The 27,531-nt window shown below is 41.5% G+C and overlaps 1 protein-coding gene across 1 annotated transcript in view; it reads left to right on the forward strand.

Annotated features, from left to right (window-relative positions):
• The window catches only part of adcy5 (adenylate cyclase 5), a 69,328-nt gene extending 42,680 nt beyond the window's left edge, over nt 1-26,648 (forward strand). Inside the window, exons 4-20 of the mRNA XM_070915351.1 lie at nt 2,133-2,244; nt 6,203-6,330; nt 7,492-7,650; nt 7,800-7,941; nt 9,813-9,950; nt 13,740-13,762; nt 16,719-16,863; nt 17,557-17,654; nt 19,531-19,618; nt 21,165-21,281; nt 21,433-21,591; nt 22,371-22,555; nt 22,978-23,110; nt 23,866-24,129; nt 24,534-24,738; nt 25,077-25,201; nt 26,520-26,648. Coding sequence (XP_070771452.1) covers nt 2,133-2,244; nt 6,203-6,330; nt 7,492-7,650; nt 7,800-7,941; nt 9,813-9,950; nt 13,740-13,762; nt 16,719-16,863; nt 17,557-17,654; nt 19,531-19,618; nt 21,165-21,281; nt 21,433-21,591; nt 22,371-22,555; nt 22,978-23,110; nt 23,866-24,129; nt 24,534-24,738; nt 25,077-25,201; nt 26,520-26,648 — 2,350 coding nt within the window. The remainder of the gene's footprint in view (nt 1-2,132; nt 2,245-6,202; nt 6,331-7,491; nt 7,651-7,799; nt 7,942-9,812; nt 9,951-13,739; nt 13,763-16,718; nt 16,864-17,556; nt 17,655-19,530; nt 19,619-21,164; nt 21,282-21,432; nt 21,592-22,370; nt 22,556-22,977; nt 23,111-23,865; nt 24,130-24,533; nt 24,739-25,076; nt 25,202-26,519) is intronic.
• Nucleotides 26,649-27,531: the final 883 nt, after the last annotated feature.

The raw sequence follows: 27,531 nt of genomic DNA on the forward strand, positions 1-27,531 counted from the left end.
TGTTTCATGTTTATATAGTATCAGAGGGGGTGTAATGTTGTGTCTTAAATCATGTGTTAGTGTTGTATGTCATCACCGTCTGTATGTATTAATTGTGACTTGCAAGTAACTGCAGATTAAAATGAGCTCTGACCTAACGCTGGCACAGTAATTTAAATAACATTTACGAGTGTGATTCAGAGTAAACTGGTAGAACTGGGCAGCATACGTAGGTGCAGCAGTGGCATGAATAATCAGCAGAGTGAGAGAGTATTGTCAGATTGTGATGACTGCCTTGTTAACGTGTGCGAATGTGATTGAAAGAATCAGCTGATGGCCTGAATTCACACAGTGCTCCATTCAAATAATATGATCTTTTGCAATGCAAACACTGTAAAAACGTATTATAAACATAAATCTGATATAATATATCCCTGACATAGCAATTCCTTGAGAAAAGTAAAGTATTTCAGCTTGTCTCTGAACATTGTCACCAAGGTAAGCATGTGTTAATTTAATAGTATTCACCAGATATTCTTGTTTTACGTGCGATTTATTTGAAAGAACCGTTTTTGTTCATATCATATTGAAGATGGAACTGTGCCAATAAAGGTAATATGGCTATCAGTGAAAAGAGATACTATATTTGCAGTTAGGGCCTTCCCCAAACTGTTGACACAAAGTTGGAAGCACACAATTGTTTTTCCTTTTTTCCTGCAGATCAGTTAGGTAGTGCAAAGAGAGGGTTTTTTTGCACTCCCATCAAGCCAGTAGAATGAATAAGATTTAAGTGGGAGATGGATTTTTCTACAAATGTTATTTTAAGTTTATTTGATCATTGGGGATCCCACAAGGAGCTGAGTCAAGCTCCACTGAGTCATTGTAAAAGTTGCTGCAAGGAAGAGTGTTAAGTGTTAAGCGGTATTAAGTAGCAAAAGACACAAGGCATGATCTTGAGTTTGACTTATGAAGTTCATCACATGTTTCACCCCAGGAGGAAAACAGTGACCAGAGAATAAATACGCTCATTGAAGACGGAAATGTCGAGCGTGAGATGTGACTTTGTGTGGTCGAGGGTTATGATGCTTCACAGAACAACTTGAGCTATTCAGGACGAGCTCGTGGGTTTAATCTGTGAGTGTACATGAGGCCAAGTTAACTGTCTCCCACGGCTAAAGCTGAGCCTATTACTGTCTCTACCTGCCAGCCTGGTCCCCCTTTTGTCCTTGTTTCTTTCTGAGAGAAATTATTCAGCTCTGTGAGCTCGTCTGTCCTGCTGTTAGTTAGAGAGTAATGAAAATGCCTCAATCACAAAAAGACCTTTGCAGTATCAGTTTACCTTGTTCTCAGGGAAGGGAAGCTAACTTCTCTCTGTCACACACACACTCACACTCTCTTCATGCCGTTTTGCCAGGACAAGACCTCATTAGCACAAATGCTATATCAGGTACTTTATAGCACCAGGTTACAGGCATTGCATGGCATTTAGACATGACTGTACAAAGCCACTTCAACTGCAGTCTCACGCCTTTCACCTCCATCAGTGGCTCCAGCTCTCTGAGGATAACACTGGTGTTGTTTTATTCTAATATTGTAGAAAACTGTCATGAAGACATGTCACCACTGCCTGCCTGACATACAGTACCTGATGTCTCTGTGACAAATAACTCTATTGTTGTACTAAAAACTATGGTGGCCCTGAGAGCTCAACGCACTGCAAATTAAAAAAACACAAACAAATTAAGGAAACATTATCTCCAATTTGACAACACGTGCAGAACTTGAAACGGAGATGATTGAGCTTGTTGCTCTGCCAACACGGGTGGTGCAATTGGGAATTGATTCCCAGTAGCCCTCTGGCTTTGGCTGTTCAAACAAACAGAATTGATTGTGTTCACATGTGGGAAGACGGTGAGTGATCCTGTTCTTGTTGCTGCACTATTAATTAAAAAAGGCTAGAATTATGCTTCTCCAGTTTGTAGGTAGGCAAACATGCACGTAGCTCGCTTGAATTTTTATGCGTATTTCTTTTAAACTTGTATGTAGTATGTTTACGTTTGTCTGCCTGTTAGCAGAGATGAGGACCGCAGTTCGGGGGGGAAACTGGCAGAATGAAGAATTTTGAATGCTGTTTTCTCTTTGTGTTTCTGCAGCATCTTATTTGCAGACATCGAGGGTTTCACCAGTCTGGCATCCCAGTGCACAGCGCAGGAGTTGGTTATGACTCTTAATGAACTCTTCGCCCGCTTTGACAAGCTGGCAGCGGTAAGAATGCAATCACACACATTGTGTACTTGTATGGAAACGCCCCAAATTGTGCTCCCATTTTCATTTTTGTACTTTTATTCTAATATTCTATTTTATTTTGTTTTTGTTTTGTTTTAAAAGTAATAACAATGCATCGAATGCACATGTCAAAAGATGCAACAGTAATTTACCAGCACACATACAGGAAGGTGTTATTCAATCTCCAAAGATAACACGAATGAAACATGGCTTGTTCAGGCAAGATCTTGTGTTTTATTGGGCGTTGCTTATGAAAGCATCTGCAGTTCCACTTATTCGTGACTTTAGGTTTGAGGACAGACAAACATCCGAATCAGGTTTATTGCCAAGTAGGTTTTCACACACAAGGAATTCGCCTTGGTATATTGGTGCATAATAATAAACCTAGTAAGTAGGAAATAGAAAGAAAGATAAAGCAAGTCCTGCATGTCAAGAAGCATAAATATAAAATAGAATATAAATATAAAAAATATGTACAATACGACATGATCCCGTTTCTGGTATTCCTGAGAACCTTTTTCCTTCTGGCTGTGAGTGAGGTGAATAACTGAGGGTTATTGAGTTATTCACCTCAATAGGCTCACTGTACATCCTGTACATAATAACTGGTAGAGAAGGACTGTGGAAGAGCACTGCGGCGTGGTGTTTATTTAACCTGCGGTCACAGCAGCATCTGACTAACTGAACGTGTGCGCACAGATGCATGTAGACCGTGCGTAGCTCTCACATGTGATTGCTGTGTAGATCCATTGTACCCCTCTCTCATCAGTATACCAGTCTGAACCGCTGGTGATGTTATTGTCCTCATAGTGTAATGGTGAAACCTTTATCCATTGGTGCATGATGTTCCTGGAGTTTGATGCTCAGATAAAACCTGAAGCCCGATGACATCCTGAATGTGCACAAAGTACATCAATGCCAGAAGGCCGTTAGACCATGAACCTTTTGGGAGAGGACTAGTTTGGGGCACAGGCTCCCCAAAAGTCATGTATATGAGAGGAACAAGGAGTACACTCTCTCTAGAGCTGGAGGCGCACTAGAGGAGGACAGGCTCTTTTCAAGTTCCTGTGCATGAGGAGGGTTACAGAAGGAAAAGCTGCTTTGAAGCTTCTGGACAGGAGGAGCAGTAGCTGCGTTGCAAATAAGGCCTTGAGGCGTTTGTGATATTCATACCATCTCAACCGTCTGAATATTTGATGTGTTATTGAAACACTGGTAATATAGTGCTAAATAATCCATCACTTAGTTCTTGTCTCTCAGGAGTGTAATCAGCGTAATGTTTTAAATACATGTTGACAGAGGAAGTGCTGAGACAGTGATTAGGCAAATCAGAGAACACGTGAAATTCAGTGCAAGATAAATAGATCAATTGGAGGGGTCATGAGATGGTTAAAAAGCTCGTAAAGCAGAAGAAAAACATATTTCTTCAATGCAAAACTTGGTTTATTTTTTCAGGCTTTCTTACAATCTTTGCTTTTTGATTTTTTCCCCCTATGGACAATCGGATAATTTTACTCTCTTCAGGTAATGTATTAAATAAATAATCAGTATTTGGGTGAACTCATTTGGGACCCCTCACCATATGCAAACTGATGAGGGGTCACAAGCCAAAAGATTGGGAACCACTGACATAAGACCGGCTTCGCTGGCGAAATCCTGAATTTCCAAAAAACTCAGATCTCATGTGAGATGGTGGACAGAAGGCCAAAACAGAGAGAGAGAGAGAGAGAAAAAAAGAGGCTCTTTCTGTATTTTGTCCATTTCAATTTGGGTAATTACTAGATTTAAAAAATAAGGGTAAAACTCTTAGCATAGCATCTGGGGGCATCTTAAAGAGGGTGAAAATACAGTTATAAAATACCTTCCAATGCTAACAGACATGCAAACATGTACACAGAGTTCCAGTGTTTAGAGGGCTGCTCCAAAATATCTCTTCATATCTGCCATCAATGTCCTGCAGCCAGACATGTGTTTATAGCACATTTGCTATATCAGAACCGCAGCTACATAAACGTCACATTCATGAATATTGATGTTTTCTTTTTCTTATCCAGAAGCTTCATTGTTTGTCCAGCTAACGCTCGATGTATGTCATTTGTTTATGAAAGGTGAAATAATGTGCTAATCAATATTTATGAGTGAAATTACAAACCAGAAAGGTTGCTTCTGACACTTTTATGTCCACGCCAGAAGTACCTTGTATCTGTGTATACACATGCACACACACACACACACTCTCTGTTTGTGCTCTTTACACAGTGGGTCTTTTTGTATTTTCCCAGAGCCATGTGCTTGAGAGATACTCAGGTGGCTATCATGAGACACAGCGTTCTCCCAAGCCCTACAGATCCACACACACACACACACACACACACACAGACACACACACAGACACACACACACACACACATGCGCCATATCACGGTTGTCCCACACACTGCCAAGAAGTCTTTGAGCTCTAAGGCTAATGTGTAAAGTTAGCTCTGAGATGCAACTATTGTAGAAAGCCTGCTCTCCATGTCCATGTGACAGTGTTTCATACAGTAGCTGGAAATACAGCGTCTTCTCCTCTCAGCAGTTTGAAAGTGCGAAGATTCAGCTCTGAGTCCGTGTGCCCTTAAAATTATCAGTTCACTTAAATAACAGAAAAAAAAAGAAAATGAAAAAAATCTCACTTTCCTCTAATGATATCTTGCTGTGCAGATAGTTTTGGGTTTATGTGTCCAGGGTTTAAGATGTCTGCCTCTACCCTCCTTAAACCTGTAACCACAACATTGAAATCTCATCACATTATCAAGTTGCATCAGCAAACAGTTTATTAACATTACTTATACAATCAGCAGACATGGAGCAACATTAGCATTCATTTGGAGTCATGGCCAACTGGCAAATGCAAGTCCAACATCCTCAGCCAATATCTGGCTCTTTAGCTGCTAAATGTTCCACTTTGTTCACAGGTTAGTCGCCAACTTTGTATATTTGCACATGCACCTGGTGCAGGGCAGGTAGTGTACAGCGGCTAGAGCGCCAAAGCTTTTTAGCCGAAAACAGCTGCCTGCTGTGGCTGGAAATGAGGTTAAAGTAGAGCAATGAGAATGGACCACACAGTGAAAATACAAAAATACAATAAAATACATTTTCTTGTAAATTCGTGAAACCTCTACAGCAACAACTGTACAGTTTAATTTAACAGTAGTTTTCGCACTGAGGTTGTGAGTGTGTGTTAGGTTGTTTCATTTTAAAGTTGAATGTGATTTTAAAATGATAACTTTCTTACCTGAAAATATATCATTCTTTTTATGGGAAAAGAGACAGAACTACGGATAATGAATCATGAAATAGTCTTAATAATCTTTGAGCATATATAAATAGTCCATCTTTAACATGAAAAGTGATTGGAAGAAACCAGTTGTACCAGTTAAATCACCATAATAAGGTTTGTTCAAGGTGGGACTTGGCTACAACAGTTGTTTGGTTTTGTTTTTATTGAGGCGTCTTTGTTTCAGGACCTACAATACTCCTCAAATGCACACACATGCTAAATATCCTCGTATCCACAAGTCCTAGGGCGGCATGGTGGCGCAGTGGTTAGCACTGTCGCACGGGAGGGTTCGATCCCTGGCTCCCCCCGTCATGTCGAGGTGTCCTTGAGCAAGACACTGAACCCTAAGTTGCTCCTGATGGACCAGCACCTTGCATGGCATTGGTGTGTGAATGTGTGAGCGCTTTGGGAACCATGAAGGTTGAAAAGCGCTATGTAAGTGAGATCATTTAAATCCTACTCCAACACCTACGACAGCCAATAATATTAAAGGATGAATGAACCTACGACAGTGTGACAGTTTACTGTATCCAAAGGAAGAACTGTATGTTACATTATGTAACCCTCCGCAGTAACGTGTCCTTCAGTGTATGACTTGGTGTCCTCTCCTGACAGGAGAACCACTGCCTGCGGATCAAGATCCTGGGAGACTGCTACTACTGCGTGTCTGGGCTGCCCGAGGCGAGGGCCGACCACGCCCACTGCTGCGTGGAAATGGGGATGGACATGATCGAGGCCATCTCGTAAGTTGCCCCCCAGTACAGTAGCGGGACAGTCAGTGACCGTTTGATGGATGGATGAATGGATGATGTCCAGATGTTCTTTTTTTCCTTTAGTTCTTGAGAATAATTTGTTACCCGTGGGAGCGGTAATGAATAACATCACTTGTTATACAGGAATAGTTTTCTGTTATGCATCCAAAAACTACTGGTGCTTCCATATCTCAGTAAGCTCCTGTAAATGATCACAAAGCCAAAATGACAAATCCGACATCCCATATCATTGTTCAGCTCGGGGGTTTAGGTTGCAGTTCAAGGCTCGAGGCTGACACATTGATTGAGGTTGTGAAGGATGTGAAATGTCTGTAGCTCTCTCCCTGAAGGGCCCGCCTGCTTCTCAATCTTTTATATTGTTTCCCCAAGTTTCTAAGCCATCGCAGCTGATCTGCCTCACGCTGCTCTGGTAGCATTATCCCCTCTATTAATTCATCCATCCATCTGACAGCTTTCTGTAGACGCTTATGCTGGTCAGAACAGTAAGGGTCTGTATGGGGACCCTATCCCAGCATGCAGTGGGCTACTAATTTAAGGAAAAGTCTCTGTTTGTACTTTATTCTACACATTTTATATTGGTGTTACTGTAGCATTTTGCAAAAGCACCCCCCCAGCTGGTGGAAACATGACAGTGTCACAGCACCCAGAAGTTGTTTTTCAAAGCAGATATGAACTCAGAGGGGTCACAGCGCTGAGATTAGTCCAGTTGCAGCTTTATCTGCGTATTTTGCCGTTATCTGAACATGCCGACTGCACGGCTGCAGCGATTCTTTCCCTGCGTTTCTCCACTCGTTAAAGGCTGCTAAAGGCTGCTTCTCTCCGTCTTTATCTTTGAGTCTGCTGTCTGTTGCCACGTTGACAATCATCATCAATACATGTCTCCTACTTCACACAGTCAGCAGCAAGACGCGTCCAAAACATTCCCTTCAGGGTGATAAGATGATCATTGATTTACGAATAAGTCAGATCTATAACACAGAACCTGTTCAGGCAAAATAAATGTCAATTTTACTATTGCCACCAGAAAACATACAACAGGTGAAACAATGATTTTGCCGATAATTCTTTGCAGATTATGATTTTTGTCCTTTTAAAGATCATTCACCTTCATTTTCCTCATGTTTTTTTCAGGTTGGTACGGGAGGTGACTGGGGTGAACGTGAACATGCGAGTGGGCATCCACAGCGGCAGGGTGCACTGTGGGGTGCTGGGACTCAGGAAGTGGCAGTTTGATGTCTGGTCCAATGACGTCACACTAGCCAATCAGATGGAGGCTGGGGGCAAAGCTGGGTATGTCTCTCCGGTCAACAGTCAACGTCAAGCTAACGACAAGCCAGTCCGTTTTACTGAAACTGCACGTTATGCCTGTAGCATTTGAATGTACAGTATCTGAATAAAGAACACTAAGAGGGTGTTTATGTGTGTTGTTCCCATTTCAGACGTATCCATATCACTAAGGCCACTCTGAATTATCTGAACGGGGACTACGATGTGGAGCAGGGAACAGGGGGAGAAAGAAACGCCTACCTGAAGAAGCACAACATAGAAACCTACCTCATTGTGGGCTGCAGTCAGAAAAGGGTATAGTCCTACTTATTGTCTCAAATCTGTTTTCTTTTTATTTAAAGCTGCATTGATTGATTTGTAGCCACTAGGGGGCATAAGAGCTCCACAGCACACAGCCCTGATACATTTTCATCTTGTTATGGTCTCTACGTTAGCAAACATTACACATTAAGCAAACACAGAGAAACATTATTATCCCGTGTGAGTCATGTTTCTGTCCATTTGATGAATGTAAATCAAATATTCACTCTCCTTTTAGATCTTTTTTGGTTTCCATCAACTGCTCAGAAAGACATTAGACAACATAATCAGCTGCTAGTTTTACTTTCTTCACCAGCTAGACGCTAACTTTGTCTGTGCTGGGCAGGTAGTGGTGCAGTGGGTTAATCAGCTGCTGCTGCTGGAAACAAGGTTGATGAGAATGAACCAAACAGTAAATGTGCTGTAAAACCAAAACAGTGAGCTGGACAATCATTTAGAAAAATTCAGAAATGAATTTATATTGTTTTGAACATTTAAAAACTGGAGGAAAAACAACAATTATACAATAATAATCAACAATAAAAGTACAAATGGCATTCTTTAACTACGAGTGACAGTGCAAACCTATGGAGTTTCACCATTTATTGATTTTTAATAACTTTCAGAGTCTGATTCACAGCAGAAACTGAGACTTTTTCACTTCTTTTCACGTTCACTGTCCTCATCACTGAAGGAAATGTGTTGAATCACGACTTTTTGATGATTAGAAACAAAATCTATGTAAAATATATCTACTGCTTTTCAAAAATGTGTGTATTTTGTTTAAAATCACTAAAAAACAATGAGCCTTAACTGAGTTACAAACGTGCACACGACACCATTAACTGGGCAGGGCTGAAGTTCCATGTGTATGAAGGCTTGAAACAACACAATGCAACTTTCCAGAAACCTGCTGAGACCATCTATGTGTGGGTGTTATTATGTTGAAGCTAAGAACGGGATATTTTTGATGCATCATCACAACCAAAGTGCTGTTCCTGATGGAGCTATCTTTTCAAAATTACACACAGCCGGTCCATATTGCACATATTATTGTTTATAAAGTGCGATTCTGTCCCGTATGAACTGTGTTTCGGAGAGGAATTAGTTCATCTCTGATTCCCTGCATGAGATCCAGTTTGTTTATGAGTGGACTGCTTTTATCAGCTGTCTCTGTCCTCCAGCAGTGTCACAAGCTGTGACTATAGATAGCACGTCATGTGAAGTGATATCTTCCTCTCATTTTGCTGCTCATGCTGTGAGACAGAAGGAAGATTGTGCAGTAATTATTTTGGTATGGTTTTATTAATTATCGGATCTGTAAGAAAATAAAACAGTTAAAGATAGAATTTCCGGAAAACGTCTTTTAACACAGCACTAGAGGCAGAAATTGATTATTTCTTGAGCATAAAAACACAGGATTCAGGATTACAGTTGTAGGATGCTTCTCGCAGTATGATGAGTAAATAAATGAGATTATCTTCTGGTGCTTCTTGTAAAAGTCTTACCACCACACATATAACAACACTACGCAGCTGCTGGTAATCTATGCATGTTTACGGCTTCGGTTTTGACTGCTTCCGCTGTTAGGAACAGGCGTCAGTTGTCAGGTGTGAACACCGGCATGACGACAGCAAATCGTCTTGAGCTGCATAATGTGAAGCCAACAATCAACAGGTTGAAAAGACACATCGCTCGAGGCAAGATTGTCAGCTGAACCAGTTGTTGCCAAACTAAACACAAGAAAGAGATTTGTTTGTTTGTTGTCTGTAAAGAAAGTTCATCTTTTGTTTTAGTTTTTGTGAGTTCCTCAACATGTAATGAATATATTCTAATACCCATTTCTGTGTCTTTATGTTTTACAGAAAGAGGAAAAGGCGATGATAGCCAAAATGAACCGACAGAGGACCAATTCTGTCACCCACAACAGTGGCCACTGGACTGACCGGCCGTTCTACAACCATCTGGGCGGCAACCAGGTCTCCAAGGAGATGAAGAGGATGGTGAGGAAAATTTAAGAAGTGGTCATTGTTCTGTACTCTCTGCGTGTCGGTGTTATTAGAGGGCCACAGCCAGGTGACACTCCTGCCAATATCTCTCTCTCAGCTCTCATTCGGTGATGAAGCCAACACATTGTTAATACCCATAATCCTTTGATCTGCGGTCCTGATGAGCAGAGGTGATGGCCTTCACGGCGCGCTCCGCCTCTCACACCTCACCTCGGCCCTGAGAGCCTCTCAGAGGGAGACAACAGCAACATGTAGGCGGCTGCGCTGAAGCGAGCGCCACAATAAAATGATGGGGGGGGGGGGGTGGAGGGGGGCCAGCAACCTGCTGTCTCCATCCACTAAACTCCCACCTCTCCTGGGCTTCATCTGATTTGGAGGAAAAGCTTAAAATATAGCAGCAGCAGAGTGATGTAACTATATCAAGACTGTACTGTAGCTCTCCTGCTGAGACAACCCTGCAAACATTGACTCACTCAGTGAATGGATGCACCCACACCTGACACACACACACACACACACACACACCACACACACACACACCACACACACAGAGTTGTTTTTTGTTTATTGTCATATCACCAGTCCACCCACCTCTCTGTGAATCTATTATAGGGAAGAATGTGGGGCAGCCCAGGCCACATGCACAGTTCTGAATAAGTTTTACTTACTTACACAGCGAGCAGAGCCCCCAGGGGGTCACATGGTAGAGACAATGATTGACAAGATTTAATAGTTTAAAAGTGATTTGATTTGTTGTTTAACCTCCATACTAACTCAATGAAAGCCCAGGTTAAAGGGGAACTCCACCATTTCTTTGACATCATGATCGGTTTTCTCATCATGGCGAGGACTACTCGGCTTGTGAAAATGTTTTCTGTGGTATCATCTCAGCTTGACGACATATTTACAACAGAAAGCCTGCGTTACAATCTGAGGGCCTGGGGTTTGAAAGAGGTTGCCAGAGAGGGATATTGTCAGGGAATGGCAGGATCCAACAGATACATGATGTTATAATATTGTCACTTGAGAGTTAAATTCTGCATTACATTACTTAAAAACCTTTTTACTAACTCTACTTGTCATACCTTGCTTTTATCCTTAAAGTCAGATTCATAGTCTTGCAAAAAGTCTTGCTTCAAAACAGTTTCCACTTAAGAGTTTTTTGTGCATGGATTTCCACATCAATTCTTTTTATGTGATAATTAGGTTGTATATTTTTATGTGACCCACAGGCGGCTCTGTAGCACTTCTCTTTAGAATAAATGCTGTGGGTGGTTAGCAACAGCCAATATGACTGGACAGACAAAGAAAAGAGCGCCATCTACTGAAACTCAGGAAAAACAACAACAAGCAATGCCAAACGGAGTACAATCGGCCTTTTTGAAAGTAAAAACAGTAAAACTAGAGCTACGACTGCTCAGCACAAAAAAACACACACAGCCTCCTGTTGTCCTGGATGAGCACTTTCAATTACTGGTCCCCACATCATGTCAGCGGCTGTGGTGTGTTTTTTCTTCGTTTGCTTAATGTCAGACAAGCGTGTCACCAAAGTGTCCGTGTGTTCTTTACGCTCTGACTCACAGAGCTCTTTCAAAGTTTGCAGAAAGCATTAACGCTTCTGACATCAACTTTATTTGCCACAGCTCAGCCTTTTCTTCACCCTCGGCCTCTATTTTCCTCCTGCCTATCACTCTCTCTCTATCGCCGCACTGCTCATTAATCACCCGGCAGGCTTTGAAGATAAAGTGAGTTGTGGAGAGTGTTGCAGTCAAAGACGCACAGAGGGCATGAGAGGGAATTTTTATATGAATGGGAGGGAGGGAGGGAGGGATGGAGGGGTGTTATGGATGGATAGGATGGACGGAGCCAAGCAGTGGACTGTGAATGAGGGTCCAGGAGTTTACACTTGTACTTTCCTTTACTGCTGTTTATTCAACTGCTCACATGTTGTTGGGAAAGATGAGAGGAACAAGCAAAAATGAAGAAGAATTTCTTTTTTTAGTTTTTACTCAGCGAATGACTATTTTGATAATTGAATAATTGCTTTAAGCAAAAATGTCAAATATTTGATGTTTCCAGATTCTCAGTTGTGAGAATTAGATGCTTTTCTTTGTTTTACATGACAGTAAACTGAATATCTTTGGGTTTTGGACTGTTGGTCGGACAAGACAAAACATTTGAAGACGTCACCTCGGACTCTGAGAAACTGACATTTTTCACCATTTTCTGACATTTTTATAGATTAAGAAAAGTAATAAAAATAATCCACACATTAATTGATAATGAAAATAATGGTTTAGTTGCAGCCCTAGTTACAGCTCCTGGTGCTCATTCAGCGCTGACATTGATGTGTTTATCCAGAGGAGGGAGCTAGAGAGACGCATTAGCTCCCTTCACTTCCCTTGTAGTACAGTGAGATGTGGACATGGATGCATTACTGTACGGGCCTACTGGGACACAGGCCCAGAGGCACAAGGGGTCAGGGGGCTCAGTTAAAAGTAGAGATGTCCTGATCTTATGTTTATTCTTTCCCCCCCCTCATATTACAGCTACATACTGAGGCTTTTACTGAGTAACATTTCATTGAACACAATACATTGTATGTTGTAACCAACAGAAAGAATAAAATCTTCTTCGTCTAAAATAGACTTCAGCACCCACTTCTGTGCAGGAAAACCTCTGTCTGGTCATGAACGTTGTTGCTTTTCATTCTAACTCAAGTGCATTTTGGGAGAAGTAAAACTATAAAACCTATTTGTCTCAACGCTGTAACCTCTGCTTTTCATCTCTTTCTCATTTATCTGATCCCCAGAACTAGAAAACTGTGCAACAACGTACTTTAACTTCTTATTATAATTGCTTGTTGACGGCAGTATTTGTTTCCTGCTGTGCTGAGCTGAGGATGGGTGAGAATAGAATCGAGCGGTGCCTATCTTCAGCCCAGTTTGACGCAAATATCTCTTCATTTTTAGCAGACACCTGCTTGACTTTGTTTTCCCTGCTCACTTGTCTCCAGCCTTTCCTGGCTTTATTTCATTTTCTTTGGCTCAGACTAGTTGTGTCGTCGGGCCTCATTATTATTAAATTGAACAAGCTGACGTGCAATCGGAGTGATGGCTGCTGGGCTGAACTCAGTTTTTAATTTAAAGAATTGATATCTAGGAGAATAAAATGATTTGTAGCAATGGTCCAATAGAAGTTAGAGTGCCATCAAAACTACAACTGTGTGTTTATTGAATTAAATTAAATGTATTTTATTAACCTACAAGCTTAAAACTGGGTCCATCACTGCAGATGTAGTTAATGCTGAGTTACCTTTCATCAGCTGAACTGATATAGTTCCCTCTGTTTTCAACTGATGAGTTGGGAGATTTCTTGGACTGCAGTCGACAATTCTTTTTCACAACGATGAATGTATTGCTATATAGCGATAAAGTGATCCTCTAACCGCTTGTTTTGTCCAAACAACAGTCAAAAACTCCCAAAATATTTAATTAACAATGATATAAAACAGAGAAAAAAGTTCATATTTCAGAAGTTGGAACCAGCAAATGTTATAATGTATTGGTTGGTTTAAAACATCATATTCTTCTCGAGGTTTCTAAAAGTTTGGCAGTTTTGTTAATGAGATAATTAGGGTTAAAGTAAAAATAATCAGCCCAGTCTGGGTAAAAAAATAAAGTTCCCAGATGTTGCTGTCAGACTGATGACACTAAAGTTGCCTTTTCCAACTTCTAATGATCTGTTTTCTGCTCTTTTCTGTTCTTCCTTTCTGTCCTGCAGGGCTTTGAAGACCCCAAAGACAAGTGAGTAGTGACCGTGTCTTCCCTCTCATCCCGCTCTTTGTCTCTTTGTCTCTTTGTGTTTGTTTGCCGTGAATCTGGAGTTACTTGCTCTTACAGAAGGCAGAACAAAGAACTGAAAGAGAAGAATCAATGGGCCACTCTGAAATCAATAACGAACATGAGCCCTGAGAGGAAATGTAACTGGCACTGTTAATGCCACTCTGTGAGTTACAGGATGTCACAGTGTATGAGTGCTTCAGAATCAGGTTTCAGGTTTTAGACACTGAAGGAGGATTTAAACTGTATGAGTCCACAAGACACTTCTGTTTACGTACATTTTCCGTGAGATTTATTTTGTATTTTGTACTTACACTAATTCTACAAAAAAAAAGCAGTAGTGGAAAACATCAGTAGTTATGAAATTGTTGTTGTTGCCTATGGCTGATGTAAACTCCCAATTTGCTTACAAGCATAACCAAAGCACAGGCGGTAACATTAAATCATTGTGCACCTGCTTACTGAGCACCTAGAGGATGCTGTGATGCCTGAACTGTACAAAAAGCACCTGCGGAGGTTTAGTTCAGCTTCAACATTCTTTCCAGATATATTTTAACACCAAAACTAAAAAAATCTTTCTTTCCTGATGTAGCAGCAGTCAGTTAAGCCCTTTCAGAAGTCGGGGCTGCAGGCTTGTACAAGCTCACCTGATATATACATCAATACATCAAGCACTCCAGCAAAATACAGGGGGTAGACACAATAATGTAAAAACCTGATGAAAAGAGAATCTTTAAGTAATCAAATCGATGTTGCACAGGCCCAAAAAAGAGATCTGAAAGCCCCTGAAAACTTCTTTTCTCAATAAGCTTTTTTACATGAACACACACTTTTCAAACAGTTTTGGATGTGTCCCATGAGATTTCTGTCTGTTTGTCTGTGCCCTTCATTCTCGAAACTTGAACAGCCAAATGTAAGAACTTTTCAAATTATAATCTGACAGTGGGGCTGATTAAACTACACCAACACAGTTTGTGAGTGGTTAAATCTTAATAAATAATACATAACTTTAACTTGTTGCTTACTTAGTTATTAATATTTTAATTTTGGAGGGAAATACTGAAGATTAGAAACCACTCCTTCAGGGGTTTTAAAATAAAAGGAAAAGGAACATTACATTATTTACATCATTTAAGCTTCTGTTCGCAGTTTGAACTGATGATCACTTTGTTGACGCAGTTCCATTTGTCGTCATGATTTTTGTTGTCATTTTGCAGCTTCTGTGACCAACGCAATCACAAATTTGGGCACTCTTTGGAGTGCTTTTAGTCATCTCATGTTGCTATGGAAACCCAGATATGAAATTCATGATTGCCACGCAGGTTTTATATCCGGTAACTGCTGCTAATTGCCATTCAACGTAATATGTCCCAGCCGGCTAGCAGTGTTTGTGTGATAAAGTTCTTTCAGGACCCTTTACGCCATTTTGTCTAAATGCAAAGATGATATCTGCGTCTAAGTCCAACACTGTCAGATAGAGATGTTTATAAAGCGGTGCAGTGACAGTCTCATCCAGAATCTAAAGAAGACAGGAGGGCATGTTTAACCCACAGGCAGTGAGTGATCAAAGAACTGCAGTCATTTATAAAGAAGTTGTCCTCCTCGTCTCCTCCCAAACTGTTCTGTATCTGTGAGTTTGTTCTGACATCACATCCAGTCTGACAGCCGTGCTGCTCCGGGCTACAGCACAGATCCTACTTCTCATGCAGACGGCTCTCAGAGCTGAGAGGAAATACATGCTGCGTTTTCATCACGCTCTGCTAGAAAGCATCACTGGATACAATATCACGGCTTAGTTTGGAAATCTGTCCGTACAACTGAGAGGTCTGGTGCAGTCAGAGGCTTGTTGTCATCAGCAGTTACATATTTAGTCCATTTATGAGGAGTTGGGGATTAGTCTGACTCAGAAAATCATCTCTGACCAATATCATACAATGAATGTAAACCGTGACCTTCGGCAGACAATTCAGAAAAAGCCTCTTAAACTGCTACTGAAAGTATTCTGTGCTGCTATGTTAAGGCCTTAATTGCCAAGGATTAAGACGTCATTGTTATAATCTATATTTTTATAATAAAACTGTATCAAATGATGATGTGAAAAATATGTTAGCAGTTAAAGAGCCAGATATTTCTCCCAGGAGTTGGTAGAGACCAAAAACAGAGCTAAAAGAGAGTGAATATTGGATTGCCAGAAACACGAGTCCAAATGAATGATAATGTTGCTCCGTAACTGCTGGAAGTGTAAATAAGCAGCTGCTTGCGAACTTAAAATGCCATGATATGTCAATATTGTGTTCACAACTTGTTTCCGCCGCCCCCAAGTTGCAGGTTTGATTTGAACACAAGATGTCTCCTACCTCACTGTGAAGTCCATTCTCGGAGTTCGTGCATTGGACGCTTCAAGTTTTCACATCGCACTTGTGTTCAGTTACAGAGAAACTTTACTCCTTCAGCAGATGAAGCCTTCTTAGTGTCATACAGCCTCACACACGAGCGTAATCACTGTGATCACAGTAGCGTGACATCCATCGGCCGATTAGTGCTCGTCAACAAGGCCGAAGAATTTCAATCAATGTAAGTGACACGTAGTGATTCTGTGATTAGTCCAAGACGAACCGGCTCATCAGAGTCTTTTGGGATTGAGGGGAGTGATTTGGTCTTTTAGGTCAATTGCTCCTTGTCGCTTTGCATATGATTAGCCAAATGTTACTGTCCCTCGCGGCAGGTTGACCGTACAACAATTAGAGATGATTTGCAGTTGTTTCCACCTTGTGAAAAGGGAATTAGCTGCTCGGTGGCAAGTTTTCCTCAGAAGACACGGAGTGGAAAAGGTTCCGCTGCAGCAGAAGCCTTTTCAGACATCCTGAGATGTAAATGTCACATGGTCTCATCTTGTTTTATTCAGGCATTTCATTTTCAGAAACACGCAGGAAAACCTAAACCCAGAGGACGAGGTGGACGAGTTCCTGGGCCGGGCCATCGACGCGCGCAGCATCGACCGCCTGCGCTCCGAACACGTCAAGAAGTTCCTGCTCACCTTCAGAGAGCCTGACCTGGAGAAGAAGGTTAAGACCTACACACACACACACACACACACAGACATAGTGACACACACTACCAATATAGCAGCAAATAATTGGCCATGACAAGCAATCTTCCCTGTGCAAAAAGCTCTCTCCTGCTCGCTCTTTTCTCTCCCTTGAGGAAGTCAGTCAAAGCAAAGTATAACAGAGAAGGGGAGGAACTGGGGTTTAAACGGCTTCTAAAGGAAAGAGGAAGTAAACTGCTTCAGACAGTGAAGGACAGGCTGAGAAGAAAGGTTACAGCTTGGGTCTTTGCAAAAGAGTTTTGGGAAAACGGGAGAGGAGTTGAGTTCTGTTTTCAAGTTTCAGTCACTTACTTTCTTCCTGTCATGGTGAAAGTGTTAGGAAGTGAAGACTTGGATCAGAGGGACTGTGAGCCTCCAGCTTGCTGTGGATGAGATCATCTCTGTCTCAGGCTTCAGTACCTGGACTCATATACATTTTTGTGACTTATGCCTGACTTTAGTGCAAATGTCAAGATTACAGTTCTGCCTCATGTATACGTTGTGTGAAAGTATTTACTTTGTCCCTGCACTAACGTAACCAAGTCAGATATCTTTTGCTCATTTTTGCTGATTGATTTTAGATCTTTGCTTTCGGGGGACAGAAAGGAAGAAAAGTGTGCTGTCAGATGTTAAACTGCTTTCGTTCTCCTCTTCTTGTTCCCTCCTGCAGTACTCCAAACAGGTGGACTCCAGGTTCGGGGCTTACGTGGCCTGCGCCTCCCTCGTCTTTCTCTTCATCTGCTTCATCCAGATCGTCATTGTGCCACCGTGAGTCAAACACTTTGAAATATTACAGAGTAGACTTTTGGGAAAACTTTCATTCTTCATCCCCTCATTGAAATATGCCGCCATTAGCAACTCACATTTTTATCCTAAAAAAATGGGATGACAGTAATTTGGCTCCTCTCACACGCGTCTGTCATTACTGTAATTCTACCACAGAGGCAGATGCTGAAATCAGCCATGTGCTCCCTTTATGCTAATACTAGCATCTACTACTCTGAGTAATGTGTATTATCTCAAAAGTCGGAAAATGAGAACTCCAATTGAATATTAAATGATAAATGGCAGAGTCTGGGTGGATTTGTAATATGATACAGAAAATGATATATTTAAATTACAGTTACAATATTTGATTTACATAGAAAGTGAGCGTTAGCAGGTGAGACTGTGAGAGCTAAAACAAATCACTGCAGCGGAGATGAAGAGACGACATGACTGTAGACATGAAACAGTTCTGACATTTAAAATGTATGACTCCATATGATAAGAAAACATGAACTTGCATCACTGAATCATGGGCTGCGGGTTCATACTTTGTAACAATGGGCTTCATTAATGTAAATAAATCATTTACTAATGTTGTTTACATCAGTGATAAGCCTTTTGCAGGAACAACTAATGGTCGTAGTTCTTTTCTAGAAGGTTGGTGGTTTAACCATCCATTGGAGGGGCTCGTCCTGATGAATTAAAGTATAAATCTGGTTTATTACAACTTGAGTCTTATTTTTGTCGGTTAAACAGTTAAAACTCACTACTTTGACACTGTGTCCAGTTATCTATTTATTTTAATTGGACAATATTACTTTTCTTCTTCGGGGCTCACTGTAACTCACGACTGTCCGTAATAATCAGACAAGCTGGCATTTATTTGGAGCGTGCACCAATAATGTTGTTGGAACCCTTAAATTAGCTCGCTGGACAAGTGGAGGAGGATAAACACTTCTTAAAGGGATTTTTTTTTACAACCTGGCAACCCAAAGCTTGTCCTTAATATGGCTTATAACCAGTCTGTTAGGCATTCATAAATGTTTGTTAACCATTAATAAATCAATTAGTTCCATAATTAGTTAGTAGCACATCCTTTATAGACAACGTCTTATTAGAAAGAGCTGCTTCTTATGTTAAAGAACGAATGACACTCTCTTCAACGCGTCAGCCATCTTTCTAAACGTTCAGTGTTTGCCTTTAATCTTCACAAATGCGGCACGTTGCTTTAGTCCTCACAGTATCTATTGCAAGTTCTTCCATCTTTAGCCTTACAACCAGAATCATAAAAAAATGAAGAAGTCATTTTCATAACATAAAAAGCTGAATAGCAGAGAATATAAAATCAAAATCAGTGTAATTGCAGCCGATGCCGCAGCCAGATTCAAACAGCTCTGGCAGACCTTGTCTCAAGGCAAAGCCTCCTCTCTCTCTTTTTTTTTTTTATCTCTCCTGCACTCAGACTTTTCTCCCTGCCCATCTCTCATTATTGATCTTCTTTAGCCCGTCTCTTTATTAACCTTTCTCCTCGATCCTCTCACCACCCCCTCGTCTTTGATTCCTGTCTTTACCTCTCAGCCATCCTCAGAGACCCTCCCTCCCCTGTCCCCTCACCTCCTCCTCTCTCCTATCGTTGAATCTCTTTCCCTTTGTCATTTCCACTGTAGTCCCACTTTCTCTCCTCCTGCTCTTATCATTTCCTGTCACACACACACATAATGCCTTTGTCCATATTATTTACATCAGGCCAAAGACGATAATAAGAGAAGCAGATGTTGCTGCTCACAGTATTACCTTTGAGACCCCGACACAGACTGATACAACCAGAAATAAACATCATATGTATATAATGACATCCTAAGTGTGTCGTCTGCAGCTCCAGTCTGATGATCGGCTTCTTCATCACCTGTCTCATTATCCTGACGGCTGTCATGTTCGTCTCAACTGTGTACTGCTGTTTTGGGGTGAGTAGTCGCTGCTTGTGGTGAATGAAATTGCCAAACGAACTTGACGCCTTGTGCAGATCCAACACATTAGTCTTTTTTTTCTTTTTCTTTTTTTTACAAGGATGCAGGTTTGTAGAATATTTATCTCAGAAGTCATCAAGAGCTTGTTATTATTTATATGGAAGTTCAGTATCAGACATCACAGAGACAAACCTGTCAAATCTTTTATCAGGCTGTGGTTTGATGCTGCGCTCGCTATTTGATTTCAGATAATGTCAGAGATGGAGACGTTTGAACATAATCTGCTCTTGACCTCGTAGTACGTTCTTTCAGATGAGAGTTTTGAGCTTAATTCATGAATGCAAGGTGAAAATGTCGCCATTCGACTCCATCCGCCAAGCTCCAACTCTGAAAATATTATATATTCTACATGATTTAAAAATATGCATCACATAATATAAATATGTTTTCTTCAATAACTATTTGAAAACTAGTGTGATAACCCAACACAGTGAGTAAATGATTCCTTATAAATGGTATTAAAAGACTGTCTGTTGATCTCTGGTAGAAAGCGGAGGTACGGCTGAACAGGTTGTTTGTTTGTAACCTTTTTTATGTTTTATTGTCCTTCATGAGATTTAGTAAAATATCATTTTCCCTCTGTTTAATGTTTCATTTCCCTCTTCTCTTTGTTTTCTGTTTGTGTTTTATTCTGCTTGAAGGCTTTAGGAAAGAAGACATGATGTACGTGATGTTTATGATGTAGAGTAATTAATGTTCTTTTCCCATTTTTGTTTCAAAACTTCAACTGTGTTCGGTGCCTTATCAGCCAGTGTGGAGGTACTGGGCACCGCATTGTCCACACGAGATTGAAAATCAGTCAGCTAGTCAATCAATGAATCAGTCGCTGAATAAACTGCAGCTCTGTAGATAATTACATTTTTGTGCTGACATAATTATTTTGTAGTATTTTGCTTCATCTGCCATTCACAAGCTCAGTAACACATTAACATTAATTACAGTAATTCTTAGTAATTCACACTCTTTTTCACAACTTTCTATGAACATGTGGAACACTGTTTTTTGTACGTATGCAACATATTTCCTGTAAATGCGGGTGTGTAAGTGAGCACACTTTAAGACAACAGAAAGGGGGATGACGCCAAAGAGCAGAGCTCACCTGGCGAACCTCAGCAGGCTATTTTCCATCCATTTCCTGCTCTCGGCGCCTGCCGACAGGTCGTCAGGGACATAAGAGATTTGAAAAGAGAAAAGTGGAGCTGCTCTTGATGGTTTTCACTGATAAGTCATGGTTCTGCTTTGGAAGAAGAAAAAAAAAAGTCTACTGAACTTCCAGAGTTGTCAGTTTTCTCATCAGATGTTAGATAAGGTGACCAGTGGTGACTCAGAAACTGATGTATTTAGTATTTAGTAAGTATTTAGTGAAAATTAGGTGAAAAATATGTCAAATAAAATGAAAATAAATATTCATTGACTGACTTCTTCTCTTGCTTTCCCATCTCACCCTCTGTACCCATCACTCCTGTTTTTCCCGCGCTCCCAGCTCTTCCCGGTTCCTCTGCAGACTCTTTCTAAGAGGATAGTCCAGTCCAGACTGAACAGCACTCTGGTGGGCGTCTTCACCATCATTGTCGTCTTTCTTTCTGCTTTCATCAATATTGTAAGTTCTCACTTAACAGAAGAGTAATCATTTTCTAAGCACTCAGCATTTTGTGATCTTATTGAAAACCATCTCACGTCTTCATAAAAAGACATTTTGATGATTCTGATTCTCCTCTGACGTGTCCTTGCTGACCTTTGACCTCGTGCAGTTCACCTGCAGCAGCAACGACCTGCGGAGCTGCATCAAGGCGGAGCTTAACATCAGTCTGGACAGTGTGAACATCTGCCACGCCCGCCTCCTCAACTACAGCCTGGACACACAGCACAGCCCCTGTGGAGACAACACCCTCATCTGCAGCTTTCCTGAGGTACAGGTGTGCCTTGTTCTCTGTGTGTGTGCGTTTAGTGCAAGCAAGAGTAAGGAGGCTAATGACGCAAAACACATCCAAGTTAACTGCAGTAGACTGAGGCTTTCAAAAAGTTCGGCTCAGATGAGCAACACATTTGTCTGAAGCAGTAAAGCCAATTCGTTCTAAGCATTTCTGCAGGAAAAATCCCCATTATATGTTTGTGACTAATTATGTTGATCAAATATATGTGCTGCAAATGTTTAGGCAGCCTCATTCAAGAACTTTAGTGCTGCTGCACAGAGTCATAACATGCCAGCAGAACAGCACAAGAACTTTAACTCACATTATCTAATCACAGATGTAGCTTCCTGCTGTGTATTCTGCCAGTCAAGCTGTCTAATTCATGGGTAAAATGAGGCAAAGTGTCCTTTTTTTCCTGCCTGAACGTCTGACGAGAAACAGCACAGTGTGGCTGTAAAGTAATAAAGTTCCTTATTGCTTTTAGAACAGTACGTCGTTGCAATAAAAATAACAAAAATGTTCAATCTCTTATAGTGAAGCACTTGTAATTGTATATTGCTTCTGACGAGTGAAGAAGGGGTGGGGGCTAAGTGAGGGTAATTGCAGGTATAAATGTTAACATTTGGTTTGCACAGTAATGTTTAAATGAACAGTTAAGTGGTCAAAATTGTGGGTTTATCAGGTGTTTTGTAACACCTCTGGGTGTGACTCTGTCAGTCAGAGCTGTGTGTTGTCCCTTTCCTAACGTCCTCTCCCTCTCCATCTTTCTCCCTCAGTACTTCTCGTGCTGTGTGCTGCTGAGCCTGCTGGCCAGCTCCGTCTTCCTGCAGGTCAGCAGCATCGGTAAACTCTTCCTCATGCTCTTCATCGAGCTGCTCTACCTCCTCATCATGGAGGTGCCCAAAGTGAGCCTCTTTGACAACCAGGACCTGCTGGTGATGGCCAACGCCATCAGCGCTTTGTGAGTCACTTTATCGCTGCTGTACGAGTGTCATGTTTAAATCTTTGACCACGTGCAGATGTTCTAACCGCTGATTGGCTCTTCTCTGTTCCTCCCCTCACAGCGAGCACACGAATGGAACAAGGTGAGACTGATGGCAACTTCTATTTCCACAGAGACCCGGAGCATCACCTCTGTCATCTGATTAAGCTAACAGCATCATTATCACTGTGCTGGCACAAATGTGACTATAATGACCTGCTGGCAACAGATGCTGGCACTAATGAGCCAGGATTTAGAGGGCAGCTTGTTTTTGTGTCACAGTGTTCCTGCAAAGTACATCTTTACACCCATACAGTATAACTTTATGTAACCTAACACCTGTATGTTATGTAGTTCAGTACGAAACAGCTGAAAATGTGTGTGTCTGTGCTGACCTCCAGCTGCGTGGCGGACTCCAAGGTTCCTCTGAAGATCATGACCCCGGTGGTCATCACCGTCTTCGTTCTCGCCCTCTACCTTCACGCCCAGCAGGTGGAGTCCACGGCCAGGCTTGACTTCCTCTGGAAGCTGCAGGTCGGTGTGTGTCTGTGTGGAAGTGTATTACTCCATTCAGGTGGCAAAAAGTAGGTCCCCACAATGTAAATCATTAAAGTTTAGGACTTGGTTTAGGGTTCATGTTAGGGTAGGTCTCCAGGGTGAGTTGATACAATAACCCTTTGAGTGTGTGTGTGTGTGTGTGTGTGTGTGTGTGTGTGTGTGTGTGTGTGGTGTTGGTTTAAAGATCCAAGACTGATTCAGCTCGGTCAGGTCCGCTCCAGTCCTCCTCCTGTTCCAGCAGCTGTTCACTGAGCTTGGCGCCGGTTTCAGTTCATTTAGGACAGACGCTGACAGAAACAAACGAAAAACTTCAGGGATGAGAGTTATCACTCAGTGTCAGGCACGCTCTCAACAATAAGTTGCTCTTTGCATATATTTGCAGTATGCTGCTCTCATGCGTCCATATTCCACTCTTATGCACTCTTTGTCTCTGGCATCTGCACTCAGGCCGGCTCATGTTATGAAAATATGTATTTAAAGGACATCTCGAAGATGTCAAGATGTTTCACAGGATTATTGACCTGCTGGTGCTACATCAAGAGATCACCAAGTCATTAGGAGTCTTCTCCCTGGGACCATGAATTTCTGCACCAAATTTCGTGGCAATAGTAGTTGAGATATTTCACTCCGGATACTCAACAGTGTTGTTTTTTTTTTTTACCCCCATGTGATTCTCTTTTGATTTACCTAAAGTACATCCTGTCTAATTTCTATATTGAACCACCCGACAGGCCACAGAGGAGAAGGAGGAGATGGAGGAGCTGCAGGCCTACAACCGGCGCCTGCTCCACAACATCCTGCCCAAAGACGTGGCCGCCCACTTCCTGCAGCGTGAACGGCGTAATGACGAGCTCTACTACCAATCCTGCGAGTGCGTGGCAGTCATGTTCGCCTCCATCAGCAACTTCTCAGAGTTCTACGTGGAGCTGGAGGGCAACAACGAGGGGGTGGAGTGTCTGCGGCTGCTCAACGAGATCATCGCCGACTTTGATGAGGTGAGATGTGAACCAATCCGGCTGGAGGTTGCGTCTGCGTGTGTGAGTGAGGATGTAAATCTGTGGCTTCCAATGTGGGATCTGCTGTTAGTGCTCGTAAAAAGACAGATTTTAAGATAGTTGCACTATTCCCACCCATGTTATACATATTTGTAATGCTATGTTCACCAGCTAGTCTCCATCTTTTCTGCAGTATGATCAACATTAGACTCAATATGAATATCAAAAATATCAAATGCATCACTCTTTGCTACTAAAAAATACAGTGCACATAAAAAGTCATCAGGAGATTTGTTTGACTTGGAGCTCAAGAGAATACGGCTAACTTACCAACTCAGAACTGGATCTAATGAACCTGAACCCGAACCCGAACCTCAAACCTCCCCTTTCCTGCCACCATTTAGATCATCAGTGAGGAACAGTTCCGTCAGCTGGAGAAGATCAAGACCATCGGCTCCACCTACATGGCGGCCTCCGGCCTCAACGACTCCACATACGACAAGGCCGGGCGCTCGCACATCCGCGCCCTGGCAGACTACGCCATGAGGCTGATGGACCAAATGAAATACATCAACGAACACTCCTTCAACAACTTTAAGATGAAGATAGGTGAGCTGCAGGAAAGAAAGAAGGTGCTCAGGGATGTTGTGCATCTAACAGGGATGCAGATGCAGTGAGATTGTTATTGACAGCTGGAGCTCTAATAAACAAAACTGTTATTCTCAGAAGAGGAAGACTAACACCAAGTTGCCAAGTTGGAACTAAAGAGATCATTTTCAAACTGTTATACAGTTTGTGGAGAGAAAGCTTTATCTTAACACATATTCCAAAATATAAAGGAACCTGACACAATAAGTCTCATTTTGTCAACCTTTTTTTTGTCCAGTCCAGCTGGTTTTGTAGTAATTAAGTACTTTGTTTTGTCTTATGTTTGTATCTTTTCTTAGGTCTTAACATTGGCCCTGTGGTTGCCGGGGTGATCGGGGCCAGGAAGCCTCAGTACGACATCTGGGGCAACACGGTGAACGTGGCGAGTCGTATGGACAGCACAGGTGTACCGGAGAGGATCCAGGTGAAGTGTGACACTGCAAAATGTTCTCTTATGTCTCTAATGCCGTTTCACTTAAAGAATAAGGAAATTAGTTTTCAGCTTTTTTAATTTCTTTAGTTTTTACTTTTGAAATGCACATTCTTTTTTTCAAATGAGATAGCCACGTTTTTATACATCCTATCACAACAGTTATCCCACAGCCACATCAGCTTGGTGACAACAAAGTGAACACCTGTCCCTGAAAATCCACCAAATTTTCATTCTCTCAACATTAATTTATCTTCTCCTTTTTTGTCTGAAACAAGTCAAAACACATTAAAAACAAATGGAACAATCTCAGTCCTACTGACAGAACACTCACTTAGTTTAGCTCCCATTTAGAAAATGTTAAGACTAATAGCATTTGTGGAGCTCAGGGCTGCCGTTAGTTTAGTTTTGCCACCTTGGAGTCAAACTCCAATCTATTTTGGTTAAAAATGAGAAATTCATCTAATGTGCATAAGCTCTGCAAAACTGCCTTTCAGACATGTCTGACGGCTGAATTTAGAAAAATGAAAAATGTTAATTAAAAATGGCCATATTGGCTTTGCTCTATCAGATGTGAAATCATTAAAGCTTAATAACTCAAAGCTACTTTGAACTCAGATGGAACCCTTTAATTTCATCTCATTTCTTCTCCACTGCACCTTCTGAAAACCCATTTACGCAAGAGCAGATATGAACCAGTGCTCCCTAATGAACATGAAAGTGACAAAGCAACTGCCCGATTACGCCATAAACACTAGGATGTTGAACCGTTGAGATTTCATCTATTTGTGGACGTTAATATTCAGTATTCACGTACATACAAGTTGAGAAAACCTACTTCAGATACTTTACACAGTATTTAATTTATGTTTGTAAATCATGCAGAATGATAGATGAAGCATAAATATAAATATATTAGAAAACGCAGACTTAGCTCAACAGATGTACTGTTCCTGTAAGTTTTGAGCAAACACTTTACATGTAAATAGATTGTATTGTAGTTTATTCCTCACATTTTATTTTATGCATTTATTATTAAGACATCCCAGTAAGCATTTCAACAAGATGCTTATGGCCTGCTTCACACTGGAATTTTGTCATTTCAGTGCAGTCGAAAGAAGTTGTTTTATGTAGACTTAAACATCTAAGTAAACATCTAACTTTTCAAACAACTTTAGCCCGGTTTTTAAGCCAGACAGCTAGACTCCTTTTGACCTGCAAATCACCAAATCAATGCTAACTGGGAGTCAGACAAAATCATAATAAATACCCGTCCTGTCCACTCACTGTCCCTTCCTGCCTCTGTCCTCAGGTGACCGCAGACCTGCACCAGGTACTGAGCTCCTATAACTACACACTAGAGTACAGAGGTGTGGTCACAGTCAAGGGCAAAGGAGAGATGATGACCTACTTCCTCACCGGTGGACCATCTAGCAGTTAACCCCAACTAAGTGACAAACAGACACACTGGGGTAGGCGCCTTAACTCCGCCTCTGACCTAACGAGCGGGCTCATGGACCTCTGATAGCGTACGGCAGACTGAGACTGACTGAAGCGTTCCTTTCTCACAGCGCCAATCCTTTCTTAAACCTACTGAGGCCACAATGGGGAAGGATGAGAGAGCTCATCCTAAAGCTCGGCCTGCGGAGGACACTATGAGTGGGAGAGGCCTAGCTAGCCTGAATCTGCCGTCGAGACCAAAGATCAGCGCGTAAAGACTGTGTGAGTCTAGGTCTTAATGGAAGAATGTTCTGGAAGAAATATTATTTGCTTCAATCTGCCCGATTTTGTTGAGGGTTTTCGGACAAACCTGCAGGAGGACATGAACTACGTCACTTCCTCTCTTTCTCTCTGCCTTTCTCCTGCTGAAGTATATATGTACATGTAAAACCCAGACAGTTTTACGTGTATGTATATGATTTTATGTACTGTATGTAAAACACATTTTGTCCATGTTGTCGTGACACAGGTACAAATCTCTGGACACTCAGCACCGCAGCACTATCCGTCCGTGTATCAATACCTGATCACGTCAGTAATTAACAGATTGATGGAGGCAGCGAGTTGTGTCTTACAGGTGAGAGGGTCCCTCAGAGACTGAACAAAGAGAAAACACCCCACGGTGTTTACAGAAGGCTTCCCGTCAGACGTTTAAATTCATTTAAACTCACACTACAGTATCAACAGCATACACACACGAACCACAAAGAGGATGTCAATGAAGAGCTTTTTCTAATCTTCGACATTTTGTATTTTGACTTCAGAACACCAAACTATCCTATCAGATATTTTAAGATTCTATATTTTGTACATTAATATATTAG

The sequence above is a fragment of the Enoplosus armatus genome, chromosome 11 (genome assembly GCF_043641665.1).
Source record: "Enoplosus armatus isolate fEnoArm2 chromosome 11, fEnoArm2.hap1, whole genome shotgun sequence".
NCBI classification, from domain to species: domain Eukaryota; kingdom Metazoa; phylum Chordata; class Actinopteri; order Centrarchiformes; family Enoplosidae; genus Enoplosus; species Enoplosus armatus.